At 35.5% G+C, this 20,210-nt stretch overlaps 1 protein-coding gene across 2 annotated transcripts; it reads left to right on the top strand.

Moving 5' to 3' along the window:
- Positions 1-1,201: 1,201 nt before the first annotated feature.
- On the top strand, positions 1,202-19,896 carry CYLC2 (cylicin 2). Of its 2 annotated transcripts, XM_082695093.1 has the most exons (5): positions 1,202-1,262; positions 14,171-14,211; positions 15,704-15,825; positions 17,492-18,392; positions 18,465-19,896. In XM_082695093.1, the coding sequence occupies exons 1-5, from the start codon at positions 1,246-1,248 to the stop codon at positions 19,580-19,582; spliced, it is 2,199 nt and encodes a 732-aa protein (XP_082551219.1). In that variant the 5' UTR covers positions 1,202-1,245; the 3' UTR covers positions 19,583-19,896. The 2 variants fall into 2 exon arrangements, with proteins under 2 accessions (XP_082551219.1, XP_082551218.1); XM_082695092.1 differs by having other exon boundaries at positions 17,492-19,896.
- Positions 19,897-20,210: the final 314 nt, after the last annotated feature.

The raw sequence follows: 20,210 nt of genomic DNA on the forward strand, positions 1-20,210 counted from the left end.
GCCTCCAGGTAAAAAGAACAGTCAACAAACTGATTTCAGCCTATGAGATATTGAGCTAAGGAACCAAATGAACTTGCCTGAGATTTCTGAGATACAAAATTATGAGATTATAAATGTGTTTTGTTTTATAACACCAAGTTTGTGGTAATTTGTTATATAGCAAAGAAAACTAATGCAAGTTTATTATAAAAAGATCATTAGCTCTCTGAGATCTTAATAGATTACGCGTACTTAAAATGACACTGAGAGATTAACTCAAGAAATCACCGTGCAGAAGGCAAGCATGGCTGGCTGCCCAGTCATGATTTGGATCTTACTACATGCTGACAGAAGAAAGGCTTTGTGTACATATACTTTCATAAATGAGGTGTATATTATAAAATATTAAACAAAATATTGTGGATTTAGAAATCATATGTTATTTGCTAAGACTTCACTTTGCAAGTAAACATCAGCATTAATAGTGTTAAGTCAGTGGATAAGGAAGCAATTAAATCGGAGAAACCTGAATTACTAAGTCATCTTAAGGAAACTTCCTACCCAACCACTCTACAACTTACTATGGTCTGAGATATGAGATAAAAACTTTCACTGAGTTAAAACTGCTGAGATTTTTGTAGTTGATCTACAGGAGGTGAAGTTTAATGAAATTATGCCTTAAGGGAAAAAATCAGCTGAAATTCCCAAAAGGAGCTCGATAATGACAATATTTTCAAATATTGCTGTATTTCCATTCATCTATTAGTGGGATGGAATGGGTCGGTGTAGTAAAAATTATCTAACTCAGATCCATCAGTAAGTTGATAATTTTAATAAGCACCTAGTTTTCTTTAAAATGTTATCTATGAGCAACTCATGTACTTAAGATGGGAAAAGGTAAAAGGCACAAAGTTACGCAGAGACTCTACACAGACACATGAATATCAGATTACTGTTGATCTTAACAGATGCTTAGCTTCATCTTTTTGTTATACCAGTCAATAGATTACATGAAAAATTCAACAAGTTTTTTATTAAGATGTAAAATCAACTGTTATTTTTAACCCACCATTTATATTTTGTCCGTAATAATGAGGGAAAGAAAACACAAGTCTTAGACTGAATATTAGAGAACATAAAATAAAGTGATTCCTCCTGTTTTCCCCTTTAACTCCCAGTATTCTTGGCCTCTTTATGATGTCACTTCTCAACATCATTAATTTGAACTCACAGGGCTTAAGTCCTGGCAAATCATAGGTGGGGGAAATGTCTGTACCAAGATTGTAAGTCCTCTTGTCAAATTTGATGTTTTTAAAATAACTGAAATGTTATAGTTAGCCCTATATTTACCCTCTTTAGAGTAAAGAGATGCTTGCTATATTATTATTATTCATTATAAACAAGAGTATGTGTTTAGCAGACACATACATTCTCAAGCCATTACAGAGGTTGTTTTGATATAAAAATTAACTAGTTCATTCATTTCAGTAAAATACAAACATAGCTTTGGATAAGGCTTTTTCAAAGTGATTCTTCATTCATTTTTAGCATACTGTATTTTCTAAAACACAGAAGAAAATAACTCATAGTTCTCATTCAGGGGAACTACCACTTCCTTAGAGGCCATTTGGAAACTTATGGAATTTTTTTTTTTTAAATGTCACAGTGACTGAGGAGTCTACTGACCTTTAGAGAGCATGGGTCAAGGGTGTTAAAACTTCGGTAATAATTTATTCTTGAGAAATACTGAGTTTTGCAAAAGTACTTTGCAATGAAAAGTAGATTATCCAGACAAGGGAAGTTTGATGATAGTAGTTTCCTTATGCATAATTTATGTTGTGTTGAAATGATATAGGGAAAGAAGACCTTCAATTATATAAGCCTTTTTTACTATGTAGGCTTAGAATAAAGGTGAAGGCATAGCACTGGGAAATAAAAAGGGAAATTGTAACTGGTTTTCCCTTGGACAATACTTTTTTTTTTAATTTAATTTTTTTTAAAGATTTTATTTTATTTGACAGAGAGAGAGATCACAAGTAGGCAGAGAGGCAGGCAGAGAGAGGAGGAAGCAGGCTCCCTGCTGAGCAGAGAGCCGGATGTGGGACGCTGAGATCATGACCTGAGCCAAGGGCAGCAGCTTAATCCACTGAGCCACCCAGGCGCCCCTCCCTTGGACAATACTTTTAAAGGAAAAACACAAACCTTCAAACTAAACAAAATGGCCTTTAATAGGCACTGGTGCTTACTTCATTACAATGCAATCAGTACTTTAATAGACAATCACCAGTGAAAGGATTCAATGCATTTGTAACGATTAAAGGCTGAGGGACTTGCTGATAATTACAAAACAATCTGCACTCTGGCATATAGCATGACAGAATTACATTGTATACTAATTACTTTAAAATGTTTAAGCACAATAAAATATTGATGGCATTACTATTATCATGAGCACTGCACAGATTTCCAAGAACTTCAAGAGTTAAAAACATATTTTTGGTTTTGTGACTATTTCTTTATGTTGTTTTCTGGCATAATTCTAAAACTCTCATTTTATCATAGAAGGAAACTATGGTTAAATTCATAATCAAATGGCCTCAAGCACACAAAAAATTCCTTAATAACAAATTCTCATATTTAACTGGATTCAAGTGGCCACTTCCAGTTCACTTAACAGAGAATCTGAGATGCAGAAATTATTTCCTACTTTGTTTTTCCTTTGAATGCTATGACAGGACCTTAATTTTAGACGTAAATTTCTATGTCATGGCTATCAATTTATAGGTGATAAAGAAAATACTCCTTTTTGAGTTCAGTTTTCCCTCTCTTCACTTACTGTTCTTTAATACTCTTGTTCATCCAAATCTCAGCAACTCCATTTGAGTGCTTCACTTTTTCTTGCCTTTTCCTCCTACTCAGGTTGTGTCAATCAACTCAATTCTTCCATTTCTAATGGTGAATCTAAGGTTTCTGAAGGAAATAGGAGAGGTTTTCACAAAGACTGGGTTATCTCAAAATCTAAACTTTTTAGATTTTAAACTTTCCAGTATTAGCTTCTGGATCACAGATTCACTGTACTTTTTTTTTTCCTTGAGTTGCATTAATTAGGTCCTCTCTTATTATCTTGCCTAGGAATTCACCTTCATATAGAATAAAGTTTATGAGCCCTAGCACTACTGACATTTTAGGAAGAATAACTCCTTACTGGTTTGAGGAATGGGGAGAGGGTAGGGAGGTCCTTGTAAGTAGTCAGCAGCATCCCTGCCTTCTATACCCTAGATGCCACTATCAGCACTTGTGTGTGTATAATTCCCCCCCATGTCACCCCCAAATTGCACACAATTGTGATAAAAATACCTCAGGCATTGCAAATGAACTGGGGTAAGGGATTCATAATAAGCCCAGGTTGAGAAACACTGCTCTAGAAAATGCTAGAAAGAGACAGGAAATCTCACCATAATGCAGTTGACCTTTGCTTTAAAAAAGAGACCTATAAGGCAATTGACCTTTGCCTTAAAAAAAAAGAGACCTCTACAGCAAATGTAAGAGTGACTCAGACCCCAGTCAGTCCTTGGAAAATCTTCTTTAATATTTACTTATACTTGTACTTCTGTAAGATATATTTATACATAAAGTACATAAGAATTTTATGGTTTTAATTGCCATTTAGCTGATGTAGAATCCCCAAATCCAAAATCAGCTGGCAGGATATCCTGTGATACTCACACACAATGATTGTCTATAGCCATTTTACTATTAAAATCAAACTTAATTGTGGAATGTTTTTAAAATGTTAATTGTTTAATTTCTATAAATGGAAAAATTAGAAAATAATTAGAAAGGAAAAATTAGAAAATATAAGTTTAAGAAAATAGTACAAATTTCAATAACAAAAACCTTTAGAAATAAGTTTATGAAAATATATGCAAGACATATATAAGAAAACTAAAAATTTTCCTCAGGGAATTTTTCAAGGAAAGTTTTTTTGTTCTTTTCCTTCCTTCGATTTTATTTATTTGACAGACAGAGAGAGAACACAAGCAGGAGGAGTGGGAGAAGGAGAAGTAGGCTCTGTTGAGCAGAGAGCCCAATGATTGCCTCTGTGGGTCTCCATCTCAATATATATAACATGGATGAATAAAAAATACATTGAAAAAATCCAGAAACACAAAAACACATACTGTATGATGTAATTTTTATGAATTTCAAGCATAGGCAAGGCTGTCTGTAGTAACTTAACAGCCTTTTGTGGAGGAAGGGCAGCATGGATTGACTGGAAACTAGTACAATGTAACCCAATGGTGTGGTTGAAAATTTCTGTGTTTCTTAAGGTTGTTTAAATCAGGGTTACTGATAAATAAATTTAATTCTCTTGAATTTTCACTGAAAAGAGTTTATAGGACCCCAAAATAGCCATGATCTGAATACTCTAGTCCTCACTCCCTATGTAAATTTACATGTCATAAGTAATCTAATACATTTAACCTTTAGAAATAAATAGCATTTTGTCACTCTTTCACCTAAATCTGGTTCTGCTGGTGATAGCATCTCTCCCTTTACCTCTCCAGGACAGTCAAGAGATTTTCTAGATCAGGATACATTTAGATACAATTTTTGAAGTTTCTCATTAAAAATAACAACAAAAACAAAAACAAAAAAACATCATCAGCATCCTTTATTATTTGTTTTTCTTTTGAGAATATTGTCTAATTTAATTATTTGAAAAGAAAGGGGCATCTGGGTGGCTCAGTGAGTTAAGCCTCTGCCTTCAGCTCAGGTCATAGTCTCAGGGTCTTGGGATCCAGCCCCACATCACATAGGGCTCTCTGCTCAGCAGGGAGCCTGCTTCCCCCTCTACCTCTGCCTCCCTCTCCACCTACTTGTGATCTCTCTCTCTCTCTCTCTATCAAATAAATGAATAAAATCTTTAAAATTAAGAAAAAAAAAGAAAAAATCTGCAAAAAGTTAAAAAGGTTGTCTTGGTCTCTATTTCATTGATTTCTGTTCTGGTCTTTATTATTTCTCTTCTCCTGTTGGGTTTAGCCTTTCTTTTTGTTCTTTCCTCAGCTCCTTTAGGTGTAGAGTTAGGTTGTGTATTTGAGACCTTTCTTGTTTCTTGAGAAAGGCTTGTACTGCTATATATTTTCCTTTCAGGATTGCCTTTGTTGTGTCCCACAGATTTTGAACCATTGTGTTTTCATTATCATTTTTTTCCATGAATTTTTTCAATTCTTCTTTAATTTCCTGGTTGACCCATTCATTCTTTACAGGGATGCTCTTTAATCTCCATGTATTTGGGTTCTTTCCAAATTTCCTCTTGTGATTGAGTTCTAGTTTCAGAGCACTGTGGTCTGAAAATAAGCAGGGAATGATCCCAATTTTTTGGTACCAGTTGAGACCTGATTTGTGACCCCGGATGCAATCTATTCTAGAGAATGTTCCATGTGCACTAGAAAAGACTGTGTATTCTGTTGCTTTTGGATGGAATGTTCTGTATATATCTGTATTGTTCATCTGGTCCAGTGTGTCATAAGGCCTTTATTTCCTTGCTGATGTTTTGCTTGAATGATCTGTCCATTTCAGTGAGGGGAGTGTTCAAGTCCCCTACTATTATTGTATTATTGTCGATGTGTTTCTTTGATTTTTTTATTAATTGGTTTATATAGTAGGCTTCTCCTACGTTAGGGGCATAGATATTTAAAATTGTTCTATCTTCTTGTTGGACAGACCCTTTGATTATGATAGAGTGTCCTTCCTCATCTCTTATTATAGCCTTTGGCTTAAAATCTAATTGTTCTGATATAAGGATTGCCACCCCAGCTTTCTTCTAATGTCCATTAGCATGGTAAATTGTTTTCCACCCCATCACTTTAATTCTGGAGGTGTATTTGGGTCTAAAATGAGTTTATTGTAGATAGCATATTTATGGGTTTTGTTTTGTTTTATTTTTGTTTTTCCTGTTCTGATACCCTGTGTCTTTTGATTGGGGCATTTAGCCCACTAACATTCAGGGTAACTACTGAAAGAGATGAATTTAGTGCCATTGTATTGCCTGTAAGGTGACTGTTACTGTATATGGTCTCTGTTCCTTTCTGGTCTACTACTTCTAGGCTCTCTCTTTGCTTAGAGGACCCCTTTCAATATTTCCAGTAGAGCTGGTTTGGTATTTACGAATTCTTTCAGTTTCTGTTTGTCCTGGAAGCTTTTTATTTCTCCTTCTATTTTCAATGATAGCCTAGCTGGATATAGTATTCTTGGCAGCATAGTTTTCTCATTTACTGCTCTGAATATATCATGCTCTGAATATATCTTTCTGCCTGCCAGGTCTCTGAGGATAAGTCTGCTACCAATTTAATATTTTTGCCATTATATGTTACAGACTTCTTATCTCAGGCTGCTTTCAGGATTTTCTCTTTGTCATTAAGACTTGCAAGTTTTACTATTAGATGGTGGGGTGTGGACCTATTAATATTGATTTTGAGGGATCTCTGTGCCTCCTGAATTTTGATGCTTGTTCCCTTTGCCATATTACGGAAATTCTCTACAACAATTTGCTCCAATATACCTTCTGCTCCCTTCTCTCTTTCTACTTCTTCTGGAATTCCAATTATTCTAATGTTGTTTCATCTTATGGTAGCACTTATCTCTTGAATTTTCCCCTCGTGGTCCAGTAGTTGTTTGCCTCTCTTTTGCTGAGCTTCTTTATTCTCTGTCATTTGGTCATCTATATCACTAATTCTCTCTTCTGCCTCATTTTTCTTAGCAGTAAGAGCCTCCATTTTTTATTGCACATCATTAATATCTTTTTTGATTTCAGCTTGATTAGATTTTAGTTCTTTTATTTCTCCAGAAAGGGCTTTTATTTCTCCAGGCAACGTTTCTATAGTATCTTCCATGCCTTTTTTGAGCCCAGCTAGCACCTTGAGAATCATCATTCTGAACTCTGGATCTGACATATTACTAATGTCCCTATTGATTAGGTCCCTCGCCTTTGGTACTGCCTCTTGTTCTTTTTTGTTGTTGTTGTTGAGTTTTTCTGCCTTGTCATTTTATCCAGATAAGAATAGATGAATGAGAGAATAAAATACTAAAAGGGTGGCAAAGACCCCAGAAAAATGTGCATTAACCAAATCAGAAGAAACCCCAAATCATGGGTGGAAGAAAGGGGGTAAAAAGAAGTTCAAATTTTTTTTTAAAAAAGGAAAAAATGATAAAGGAAAATATAGATGTTAGACTGGTGAATGGAACAGAGCCACCCACTTAATTTTGGGAGTACTTTAGTCTCTTAGAAGAAACTACCTTCCAAAATTTTAAGAATGAAATATATATATATATATATATATATATATATATATATATATATATATACACACACACACACACACACACACACGGGTAAACACAAGGGATGGAATATGACTGTAAAGATGAAAAATTTTTTAAAATTCTAAAAAAGAAGTTGATAAGATAAGTTGGTTGGGAAAAGAAAGAAAAAGAAATTGTAGAGAATTTGCTGAGGCTAGAGACTAGAACAAAGCCCTGTGGTAGATTTAGGATATATTTTGATTAGAAGTTGTATCCCAAAATTTTTTAGAAGAATAAACCCTATGTATATACAAAAAATAAAGTTAGATACAATGAAGGATAAATATAATAATAAAGGCTCAAAAAGATTTTTTTTAATGGAAGGTATTGTTAAGATAAACTCATTAAGAAACGTTAAAAGATGGAAAAGTTTAAAAAATTAGATAAAAAATAAAATTTAAAAAATTAACTTTGCAAGTCTAAAGAATCATGGGGTGAAAGCCATGAATTCCATGCTTTGCTTCCTCCTCCTCTGGAATTCTGCTGTTCTCCTTGATAAGAGAGCTTGACCTTGGCTGGATTTCTTTCTGATCTGCCAGGGGAGGGCCCTGTTGTAATGATTCTCAAGTGTCTTTGCCCAAGGCAGAATTGCACCATCCTTGCCAGGGGCTGGGCTAAGTAATCTGCTCTGGTTCGCTCTCAGGAGCTTCTGCTCCCTGAATGCTTTCTGTAGAGTTTTGGAGGATGGGAATGAAAATGGCAGCCTCCCAATTTCTGGCCCGGAGGAGTGGAGGGATTGGGGCTCCACTCCTCAGTGCACCCTCAGAGAAAAGCACTCAATCATTCCCATCTCCCTGGCCTCTGGCCATGCACCGAGCTCACCCGGACTGTGACCAAGTGTCTCTGTCTCTGGCCTGGAGTCTCCAATCCAGCAGATCACTGCTGCTCTTCCAGGGAGGTTTCCCGGGATCTGCCACTAGTGGGGTCCCTGCTCAAAGAGCAGAGGTATGACTGTGCCATGGATCACAGTTTAAGGTAACTGAGCTGAGAGCTCACTCCTTGGCTCTGTCTCTGTAGCCAGCTTCCTTGCTCTAATACCTGTGAGCTCTGTGATATTCAGACATCCCTGATCCTTCAGTGACCCTGCGGGACCTGAGACCATGCTGTCCCTGCGAGGCCTCCACCCCTGCTTAGACTCAGGAGCCATGTCCCTAGTGGAACAGACTTTTAAAAGTTCTGATTTTGTGCTTTATTGCTCCGCCACTTGCTGGGAGCTGGCCCCTCCCCTTGCAGTCTATCTTCCTGTCGCTTTAGTTTCACTTCTTTGCAGGTACTACCTTTCAGAAATTGATAGATTTTCTGTTTCTAGAATTGCTGCTCTTCTTCTCTTTTGTCCTGTTGGATTTGTAGGTGTTTGGAATGGTTTGATAAACTGTCTAGCTGATCTCCTGCTACCTAATGTCATCTTAACCTGCTACTTCTCTGCCATCTTGACAATTTGAAGGTTTTTTGTTTTCTTTTTTAAGATTTTATTTATTTATTTGACAGAGAGCAAGATCACAAGTAGGCAGAGAGGCTGGCAGAGAGTGAGAGAGGAGGAAGCAGGCTCCCTGCTGAGCAGAGAGCCCGATGTGGGGCTCGGTCCCAGGACCCTGGGATCATGACCTGAGCTGAAGGCAGAGGCTTTAACCACCACCCAGGCACCCTAGGTTGTTCTTTTTTGATATAACTGGTTTCTGAATTAAGGTCTCTGGATACACACACACACACACACACACACACACATAAAATAACTAATACTTCATCTTAACCAAGGTGAAATGGAAAACAGATGCCACAGAATCTGTCTTCAGGAGCAGTGCACACATCCTAATATTTCCATATCAATCTCAGTATCTCTGAGCCTTTTTTTTTTTTTTAACTCAGGATTCTTTTTTATTCTTTTAAAAACTGTTTTTATTTGAGCATAGTTTGTTGGGCTCCCCGCCGAGGGGAGGAGGTGCCCGGGCCAGCCAGAGGCCTCTCCTTGGGGCTGAGCGGGATGGCGAGTGTCGCGAACCCAGAACGCACCCACAGAAGACACCAGGCTCGGGGGATCTGTCGAAGCAGGATCTCACTTTATTGAGCGGGGGCACACCTTATATAGAGCAGCAGAAGGGAAGTGAGGACAGAGGGGGAAGAGCCAATAAGATTATGCCAAGTAGCAGTTGCTGGGTAAGGCGTGTCGGGCGAGAGGAGGAAGTGCCATAGGTTTCAGGAACCGAAACTGTGAAATTGGCGCCTTGTTGGCCGGAAGAGATGGCAAGCCGGCGCCATCTTTATTCTGGGCCGCACCCTGTGGAGGCACCTCTAGTTATGTGCCTTACAATAGTTGACATAGTTTCAGGTGTACAGCATTATGATTGGGCAAGTTTATACACTGAGCTTTGCCACCAACAAGTATAGCTGCTATGTGTCACTATAAAATTAATAGTATTATAGCATCACTGACAATATTTTCTATGCTGTACCTTTCATTTCATGACTTATTTATTCCTTAACTGGAAGCCTGTATGTCTCACTCCCCTTCACTCATTTTGCCCATCCATTCAATCCTCCTCCCATCTGACATATCAGTTTGTGCTCTGTATTTATAAGTCTGATTCTGCATTGTGTTTTAGATTCCATATATGCGTGAGCTTTAAGTAAAAAAGGTACCCCTTAACATTGTGGAATGTCATGTATTCATGATGTAGAAAGGGTGCTGGGTTTAGGTTTTCCTAAATAAACATTTGAGATCATAATGTAGGGAGACATCAGGGACTTTTTTTTAGGACAAAAATCTATTTTTATATTACTACTGGACAAGGTGTGTGGGTTTTTTTGTTTTGTTTTTGTTTTTGTTTTCCTTTAAAGGAGTAAACATGTAACTGCCATTTTTTTTTTCTTAACCTGAAAAAATATAATCTTAGTACAGAATACACCTGTCCTTACTTTTACCTTTAACTATATCTGTGGTACATTTTAAAATGTATAATAAATTCAAAGTATAAGGACTCTCAACAATGTGGTATCTCCTTCTGTTTCATATGAAAGGAAGCAAGTATTGCTTGAAGACACTTTATCCATTTGAGGAAGATGTCCTCTATCTCTAGTTTTCTCAGAGTTTGTTATTATGAATGTTATTTTTTCAAAAATTCTTCTGTACATCTTGAAATGATCAAATGAATTTTATTTGTTATTTGCAGTATTACATGGGTTGATTTACACATGTTAAACTAATCTTACATTCCACAAAGTAAATCTCAATAACCATGATGTCTGCCATTTTATATCATTGTTCAGTAAGATTACTTAGGAAGTTAAAAAATTTTTGTGTCTGTGTTAAGGCAAGGTATTGGTCTATCATACTAATTTCCGGTAATGTCTTTAAGAAGTTTTGGTGTCAGAATTATTTATATTGGTCTCAGAAATGAGTTGAAACATTCTCTTCTTCCTCGTTTCTGAAAAATTTGTGGATTTACTAATTTTCCTTAACTTTTAATAATTTATCAGTAAAACTGGCTGGGGTCTGTTCTTTTCTTTCTGGGAAGATTTTTGATAATGGATTCATTTTATTTAATAATTATGAGTCTAGTCATATATTTATTATTTAATCATGTGTCTGTTTTGCTAAATTAGTTTTACATGGAACTCATCTATTTCACTCAAGTTGCTGAATTTATTGTTATAAAATTATTAATAATATTCCCCATTATGCTTTAAAATCTATGTAATTATAAAACTTACATCAGTCCTGATATTGGTAATTTGTGTTTTCTCTTTATCAGTTCTACTAGGAGTTAATAAATTTTAAAAATCTTTACAAAAATCAAATTAGGGATTCTTTTACTCTAATTTTTTTCACTTTGATTCTGTCTTAAAGATTTATTGTTTATTCTAACTTTGAATTTATTTTGATATTTACCTAATTTTAAAGCAAGGATTTAAAACACTGTTTTAGGGGCATCTGGGTGGTTCAGTTGGTTAAGCAGCTGTCTCTGGCTCAGGTCACGATCACAGCATCCTGTGATCCACTCCCACATCCTGCTCCCTGCTCAAAGGGAAGCCTGATTCTCCCTCTCTCACTCCGCCTGCTTATGCTTACTATCTATCTGTCAAATAAATAAAATCTGAAAAGACAAACAAAAAACACTGTTTTAGGGGCACTTGGGTGGCTCAGTTGGTTATGTAGCTGCCCTTAGCACAGGTCATGATCTGGGGGTCCTGGAATCAAGTCCCATGTTGCACTCCATATTTAGTGGGGAGTGTGTTTCTCCCTCTCTACCTCTACCCCCAGCTCATCCTCTTTCTTTCTCTCAATTAAATAAAATCTTTAAAGAAAAACAATTTTAAACTTTTTAATGTAAGACATTAAATCTATTAAGTTCTCCTCTGAACTTATTGCAGTATTCTGTAATTTTTGATTCTATGTTATTATTTAGTTGCTTCTTTTTTATGAGTTGTGATTTTGTTTAACTGCTGGTTATTTAGAAAGAACTATTTTTTTAAAAAAATTTGGGTATTTTCTATATAATTTTGGTTTTGATTTCTAATTCAATTGTTTGGTGATTAAAGAACATGACCTAGGGATTATATAAGGAATTAATGGATCTGGCCTATGTATAATGCTTTAAATCTCAAATTTAATAATATTGCTTCATGAACTTGAAATATTTTCTCTTTCAGAGTATTTAAAACAGAGATGTTCATAACCATGATTGCACATCAAAAACTTTTTAGGAGTTTATAAATGTATATTGGCTAGATCCAAACCTAGAGATTTAGATATGGTAAGGCAAGTAATTTTTAATGCATGCTCTCAATTAAAAAACAACAACTGTGTGAATGGAGCTAGAAAATATTATGCTTAGGTGAAAGGAGTCATTCAGAGAAAGAAAAATACCATATGATTTCACTCATATGTGGATTTTAAGAAAAAAAAAAAAAAAGCTAAGAGAGAAAGAGAAAGAGAGGCAAACCAAGAAAACAGACAAAACAGAACAAATTAATGGTTACCAGAGGTGAGATGGGTGGTAATGGGTTAAATAAGTTATGGGGATTAAGGAGGGCACTTACAATGAGTACTGGGTGTTGTATGGAAGTGTGGAATCATATTATACATATGAAATTAATATTATACTATATGTTAACTAATTGGAATTCAAATACAAAATTTTTAAAACCACTGGACTAGACAACATTTTGGTCAATATATCCCAAATTTTATTCAATTAAAATCACTTAATTTTTTAAAAAGATTTCTTCATTTGAGAGAGAGCATAAGCCAGAATCCCAAAGCAGGGCTCAATGCCAAGACCGCAAGATCATGACTCCAGCCAAAATCAAAAGCCAGATGCTCAACCAACTAAGCCATCCAGATGCTACCATTTTTTAAAAGATTTATTTATTTGAGGAGAGGTCAAGGGGTCAGAGGGAGAGGGAGAGGAAGAGCGAGAGAGAGTCCTAAGCAGACTCTCCACTGAGCATGAAGCCCCATGTGGGGCTGGATCCCATGACCATGAGATCACAACCTTAGCTAAAACCAAGAGTCAGGAGGCCAAACTGACTATGCCACCCAGGTGCATAAAAATCATTAAATTTTTATAGAGTGACAAAAATGTGCCAAGTATTGTGTTGAGAAATAGAGCCTAAATAAAGATATCAGGGTATGTATTTTAATGTACTTTATTCCTCAATTTTTTTTTTCAATTTTAGTATAGTTGACAATGTTATATTAATTTCAGGTGAACAACATAACAATTCTTTATATATTATGCTATACTCATCACAAGTGTACCTACCATTTGTCAACATACACTATTACAGTGTCATTGCCTATATTCCCTATGCTGTGCCTTTTATTCTCATGCTTTAGTCATTCTATAACTGAAAGCTGCTATACTCCCCTTCACTACACCCCACCCCCCCACCCCCAGCAATCATCACTTCTCTCTGTTCCTGGATCTGGTTCTGCTTTTTATTTGCTTGGGTTTTGATTGTTTGTTTAGATTCTACAATGTACTTCTTTCTTAATACTTACATAATGTCAAAATAAGTAAAATACTATGTGAGCATGTGTGTTTCTGTGTGTGTGTAAGCCCAAAACTCACATGTGATCAACAGGGCTTTATTTCTGTAATATAATGGGATGTTGTAAAATAATACTTCTCTATCAGATCTTAATATATGTTTCCATTACAAATCAATAAAATAAGATTTTAAAATTCATGTTTGTGAAAATAAACAAGTTTGCATAGTAGTAAAGCAAATAGAAACTTTTAAATGAAAAATACCTTACAACATAGTTTTATTTCTCAGTATTCCTAGAGAACAAAAATTAAAAAAAAATTAGAATCTGTATCAACACTTATGGTGCACAATGACAGACATAGACACATACACAACACACACATTTGTTTACAGACATAAAGGTATGCCATTGAATGATCTGGCTTTGCTTAAATTTGAGAATATTTTGAGAATCTCATTTTGCTTAAACAATGCTTTTAAAGTGATGTCTTTGCCAAAATTCAATTGCAAGAAAATTTGGAACATGAGATAGAGAAAAATAATTCAACTATGAATTCACAATTAAAAAAAAATCTTTATTTCACATATGGCAATTTGATAATTTTTAAATGTTTCTATCTATTTTAGTTATGTTGAAGTTTGTGCTAAAACCACACATTTACTCATCTGTTTTTTCTAGGATCAAGTAATCTTACATAGTAGTAGAGATCTGAAAATTCAAAATATTACTCTAGTTGGTGATGGCAAGTGCTTACACTTGATCATTGTAATAATGATCATTAAATACAGTGATTGTATGTAAATTAATTAAAACATTTCCCTCTTATTTTAATAGCCAAAAAATAAACTTTGGAACATATGATAACTACATTCCAGGTAAGAAAAAATTCAATATTTATTTTTGAAATATGATTAATTTTAGGATTAGGATTACTTTTGTTTTTAAGATATTCTTTATTTATTTGACAGAGAGCTAGAAAGAGGGAGCATAAGTAGGCCGAGTGGCAGGCAGAGGGAGAGGGAGAAGCAGGGTCTCCACTGAGCAGGGGGCCTGATGTGGGGCTCCATCCCAGAACCCTGGGATCATGACCTGAGCTGAAGGCAGCCATTTAACTGACTGAGCCACCCAGATTAAGATTACTTTCAAGGATAAATTATTATTATCCTCTATTCAAGGTGACAAAGCAGTAAGTAGCTCATGGAATATCATTAAAAATCAACTTTCTCATGGACTTGACAAACATTTTCTAAAGATACTTTGTTTTTGAATCCAACAAAGTTTAAGCAATATATTCAGCAACATAAAGGTGTTATGTTAGAAATCATACATGTTAGAAATCACACAATCAGATACTCTTATATTTGAAAAGTAGTGTAGAAACTGGATAAACAATTCACCCATGTCTGCAATGACTTCCACTACATTCAAGACAGATATATCTTCCTTATAAAAATTCACCAATTTGATGTTGAGGGAATTCATATACCCAACAATTTTCCCTCGTATATTGAGCTTAAATATGCCTTTCATTCTGTATATGTTCTCATTGATCCTGTTTTTAGGAGATACACAAGAAAGGATATTATCTCTTACATGAAGTATTATACTGCACATGTTTAAGTGAAATGAAAAATCTCTCTCACTCACATTGGTACCCCAAACATCTTTTAACTATTTTATTTTTAACCATTTCCTTATAGTTTCCAGGAAACTTTTCCCTCACAGTCCCAATTCTATATATAGGTACACTGTATTTATAGTTTACTTCATTAATATGCCACTTATAACAACAGTGAAGTTTCTATGTGTATAGCATTTGCTCCTATACCTTGGAAAATTGCTAAAGGAAGCTTAATCAGTAACATTTAGAATCAATCATATATTTATTGAATATTTTAAAACAAGTACTGTCTGTGCTAAGTATTTTTGAGGCTACTGAAGTGTAGTTATCATGTTTTCTGATTTCAAAAAAACTGTATTCTAACCAAAAGGGATCTAAAGCAAAAATCTAGACTGGGAGAGATAGAAGATTAAAAGAGGGCACGTATTCCATGGAGCACTGGGTGTGGTGCAAAAACAATGAATTCTGTTATGCTGAAAAGAAAAAAAAAAGCAGTAAAGAACTTTTTTGCATTTATGTTACAGATCATATTAGTTTCACAATAATTATATAGTTTTCTGTAAAACTGATCAAAATAGAAAATAAATTTTTATTTTAATATATTGATAGAGAATTTCAAACATAACTAAATGAATGAAGCTATAATTTGTATCATTTGTTCATTCATGAAATCTATTATCTTACTGTCACTTTAGTTCTGATGAAATTTTATTTACTCGAGAACATTTAATGTCTTCTTATTTTAGTCAGTGAATTAAGCAAAAAATCATGGAATCAGCAACACTTTGCCCTGAGATTTCCCAAACCACCAAGGCCAGGAAAAAAAAGAAGATCAAAACCATCCCAACTACGAGACAATGCAGTTCCTGTGAGTATTGGAAGAATCATGTAATTCTACTAGTGCTAAACCTGTGAAATCACATTTTATAGCTGTTATGTGCTATAGATCAGCACTGATCAATGGGATTTCTGTGATGATAGAAATATTTTATGGCTTTATATTCCAATGTGGCTATTGGACATTTAAAATGAGGCTAGTGTTGGGGTGCCTGGGTGGCTCAGTAGGTTAAGCCTCTCCCCTTAGCTCAGGTCATGATCTCCGGGTCCTGAGATCTAGCCCTGCACTGGGCTCTCTGCTCAGCAGGGAGGCTTCTTCTCTCTCTTTCTCTGCCTGCCTCTCTTGTGATTTCTGCCTACTTGTGATTTCTCTCTCTCTGTCAAATAAATAAATAAAATCTTAAAAAGATAAAATAAAATAAAATAGGGCTAGTGCAACTGAGGAATTGAATTTTATATCTCAGTTCAATTCAATTCAATTGTGGCTTTTAAATACCATATTGGAGAGCACAGTTAAAGGTAATTCAAATTCAATACATGAAGGAAGTAGATATTTTTATTTGCATTTCATCGTATAAACCTTGTCCCCTTATTTCATATTTCTTTAGTAACACCACAATATAGAAAATATGTGTCCAAGAAGCACAAAATTCTGGAGATCCTAATGTTACAGTTAGTATGAACATTCAGAAAATACCCTCCAGCTGGGGAAACTCCCTCATTAGAGTCATGGGATTATATTATATCTTGATAATGTTTTAATGCTTCCTCATTTTATGTAATATATATCATTCAGGATTCTGAATATTAGAAGTATTTCTCAATGTTTCTAGAGTCATCATGGGATATAAGAAGTTTTTAAAAAAAGTTTCACAATATAAGACTATCATCAACTCTTGCTTATTTTAGGGAATGTTTACAATTAGTAGTGATCCTAGCTTATTCTGTCATTTCACACTCTTTGTTATTCCTTTCTTTCTTTATTCAATTTATTTTTCCATTGTTTGTTAACATCACTTCCAAAGTTTGTTACTTTTGCACTTGAGATTTTGCAAGCACTTGGTTAGAAGTTGAAAAAAAAATGCACCATTCTGCACAAAGTTATGTGCACCAAATGTTACAGCTTTTATTATTGTAGCTTCCTATCTGATAATACTCAATTTATATTTTGCTTAGTCAGAATTTCAGGTTTTTCTTTTAACTACAGGTAGCATTTCAAATTCCAGAGACCTTGAATGTGATAATAGAGACCAGGACATGCCGGAACAGGAAACTATTACACTTAGTTTCTGAGTTAGCCTAGGAATGGAAAATGGGCCAGATATTTTTTTTTTGGGGGGGGGCAGATATTCTAAGAATTTTTGAGAACACCAAGGTGGGTGGAAAGCCTTTTCTGATTGTGAAGAAAGATTCTGATATGTCATTAGTTAGTCCTCACTATCAATTTTAACATAATGGCTTGAGGGAATTATGAAGATCCTCTATATTGAAATGGGCCCACAATGAGACATGACTACCCATTAGTCCAAAAAAGAATGAAATTGGAAAAGCAGAGTAAACTATGACATCTACAATTTATCCACTATTTATCAAAATCTAAAATCTTTTAATGGTTGAAGTTAAAATGCATTTGGTATGTGGTAATAAAAGCTGTGTAACATACAAATTGTTCATTCTTATTCTAACCAATATTCCAGATATATGATTCAGAAAAAATAAAAGAAGTTTCTAAGCGACCATTATGGATGCACAGTTCTTTAATGAGAATTTCTGAGAGACCATCTGAATATTTAGCTGCCAGAAGGCAGCGTCCATATAAACCAACCCATCAGCCAAAAGAAGATACTAAGGTAACAGATGTAGAAAAACCTATATATCCAGAAACACCTAAGAAAGGTAAAGAAGACAAGCAAGAAGACACGAAGGACATATCAGAGTCAGAAACAGAACCCACAGTTTTAAAGGAGCCAAAAATAACTAAGAAAGAGTCAAAGAAAGATAAAGATATAGAAACAGGAACTAGAGATGAAAAAGATGTTGCAAAAACAGATGCCAAAAAAGAAAGAAAAGCTTCAAAGGAGGGTAAGGAGTCAGGTACAGAATCTGAAGATGGAAAGAAAGATGTCAAGAAAGAGAAGAAAGTCTCAAAGAAGGACAAGGAGTCAGGTACAGAATCTGAAACTGAACAGAAAGATGTCAAGAAAGAGAAGAAAGCCCCAAAGAAGGACAAGGAGTCAGGTACAGAATCTGAAACTGAACAGAAAGATGTCAAGAAAGAGAAGAAAGCCCCAAAGAAGGACAAGGAGTCAGGTACAGAATCTGAAACTGAACAGAAAGATGTCAAGAAAGAGAAGAAAGCCCCAAAGAAGGACAAGGAGTCAGGTACAGAATCTGAAACTGAACAGAAAGATGTCAAGAAAGAGAAGAAAGCCCCAAAGAAGGGCAAGGAGTCAGGTACAGAATCTGAAGCTGAACAGAAAGATGTCAAGAAAGAGAAGAAAGCCCCAAAGAAGGACAAGGAGTCAGGTACAGAATCTGAAACTGAACAGAAAGATGTCAAGAAAGAGAAGAAAGCCCCAAAGAAGGACAAGGAGTCAGGTACAGAATCTGAAACTGAACAGAAAGATGTCAAGAAAGAGAAGAAAGCCTCGATTAAGGGTAAGGGGTCAGGTGCAGAATCTGGAGATGAAAAGAAAGATGCTAAGAAAGAGAAAAAAGCAAAGGGCAAGGAGTCAGGTACAGAATCTGAAGCTGAACAGAAAGATGCCAAGAAAGAGAAGAAAGCCCCAAAGAAGGGCAAGGAGTCAGGTACAGAATCTGAAGCTGAACAGAAAGATGCCAAGAAAGAGAAGAAAGCCTCGATTAAGGGTAAGGGGTCAGGTGCAGAATCTAGAGATGAAAAGAAAGATGCTAAGAAAGAGAAAAAAGCAAAGGACAAGGAGTCAGGTACAGAATCTGAAGCTGAACAGAAAGATGCCAAGAAAGAGAAGAAAGCCCCAAAGAAGGGCAAGGAGTCAGGTACAGAATCTGAAGCTGAAAAGAAAGATGCCAAGAAAGAGAAGAAAGCCTCGATGAAGGGTAAGGGGTCAGGTGCAGAACCTGAAGCTGAACAGAAAGATGCCAAGAAAGAGAAGAAAGCTTCAAAGAAGGGCAAGGAGACAGGGGCAGAATCTGAAGATGAAAAGAAAGATGTCAAGAAAGAGAAGAAAGCCTCAAAGAAGGACAAGGGATCAGGTGCAGAATCTGAGGATGAAAAGAAAGATGCCAAGAAAGAGAAGAAAGCCCCAAAGAAGGGCAAGGAGTCAGGTGCAGAATCTGAGGATGAAAAGAAAGATGCCAAGAAAGAGAAAAAAGCCCCAAAGAAGGACAAGGGATCAGGTACAGAATCTGAAGCTGAAAAGAAAGATGCCAAGAAAGAGAAGAAAGCCCAAAAGAAGGGCAAGGATTCAGGTACAGAATCTGAAGCTGAAAAGAAAGATGCCAAGAAAGATGCCAAGAAAGACAAGAAAGCCCCAAAGAAGGATAAAGGGTCTACAGAATCTGAAGATGCAAAGAAGGATAAGGATGGGAAAAAAGATACAAAAAAAACAGGAGAGAAAGATGACCAATCGAAAGACAAGAAAGATGCAAAGAAGAGTAAAAAGGGTAAGAAAGATGAAAAGAAGGCCAGTGGGACAGATACTGAATCAAAGGATGGTGCCAAAAAAGATGCCAAGAAGGATGCCAAGAAGGATGCCAAGAAGGATGCCAAGAAAGATGTCAAGAAGGATGCCAAGAAGGGCAAATAAACCTTGAATAATAATTCAAAAGCATTTGATAACAATTTTAGTAGTCTGAAACTGAATATGAGTGACAAGGGAATTCAAAGAATCAAACAATTTTTTTTAAATGGGGCAAAGAAGAATATAAAGCAAGACCCAGAAAAGCATCATAAAATATAAGAAAGATATGAGAAATTAAAAGTGATGAATCATTGAAGGACTTGGATGATACCTATGATAAGTTTGGGGATATGAAAGATTCAATGAAAGATCCCTAGAAAGGTTCAAGGAAGAATATTCAAATCAGGATGCAGAAGTTAATGACACTGGATCTGTGGATAAAAAAACAGTAATAAAAAATAAACAAATAAATAAAGACTCCAAAATAATCCAAGGAGGCAGATGTTCAATCTACAGAATCAAATAGTCTGAAGCTGCATCCACAGATTTAAATACCATAGGTGTAATGAGAGAATCAAAAAAAATCAGAAACTGCAATTGCAAATAAATACAAATACAAATTGAAGGTAGCATTTCTTTAAAAAGAAAGAAAGAAAATATGGTTTCCTTGTGAACCTATACCACCATCCCTGAAGTATAAACAGCCATAACCAGGTTGATGGATGTTGAATGTTCCACTTCCAAGCCAAGATAA

The sequence above is a fragment of the Mustela nivalis genome, assembly GCF_964662115.1.
Source record: "Mustela nivalis genome assembly, chromosome: 13".
Classification (NCBI taxonomy): domain Eukaryota; kingdom Metazoa; phylum Chordata; class Mammalia; order Carnivora; family Mustelidae; genus Mustela; species Mustela nivalis.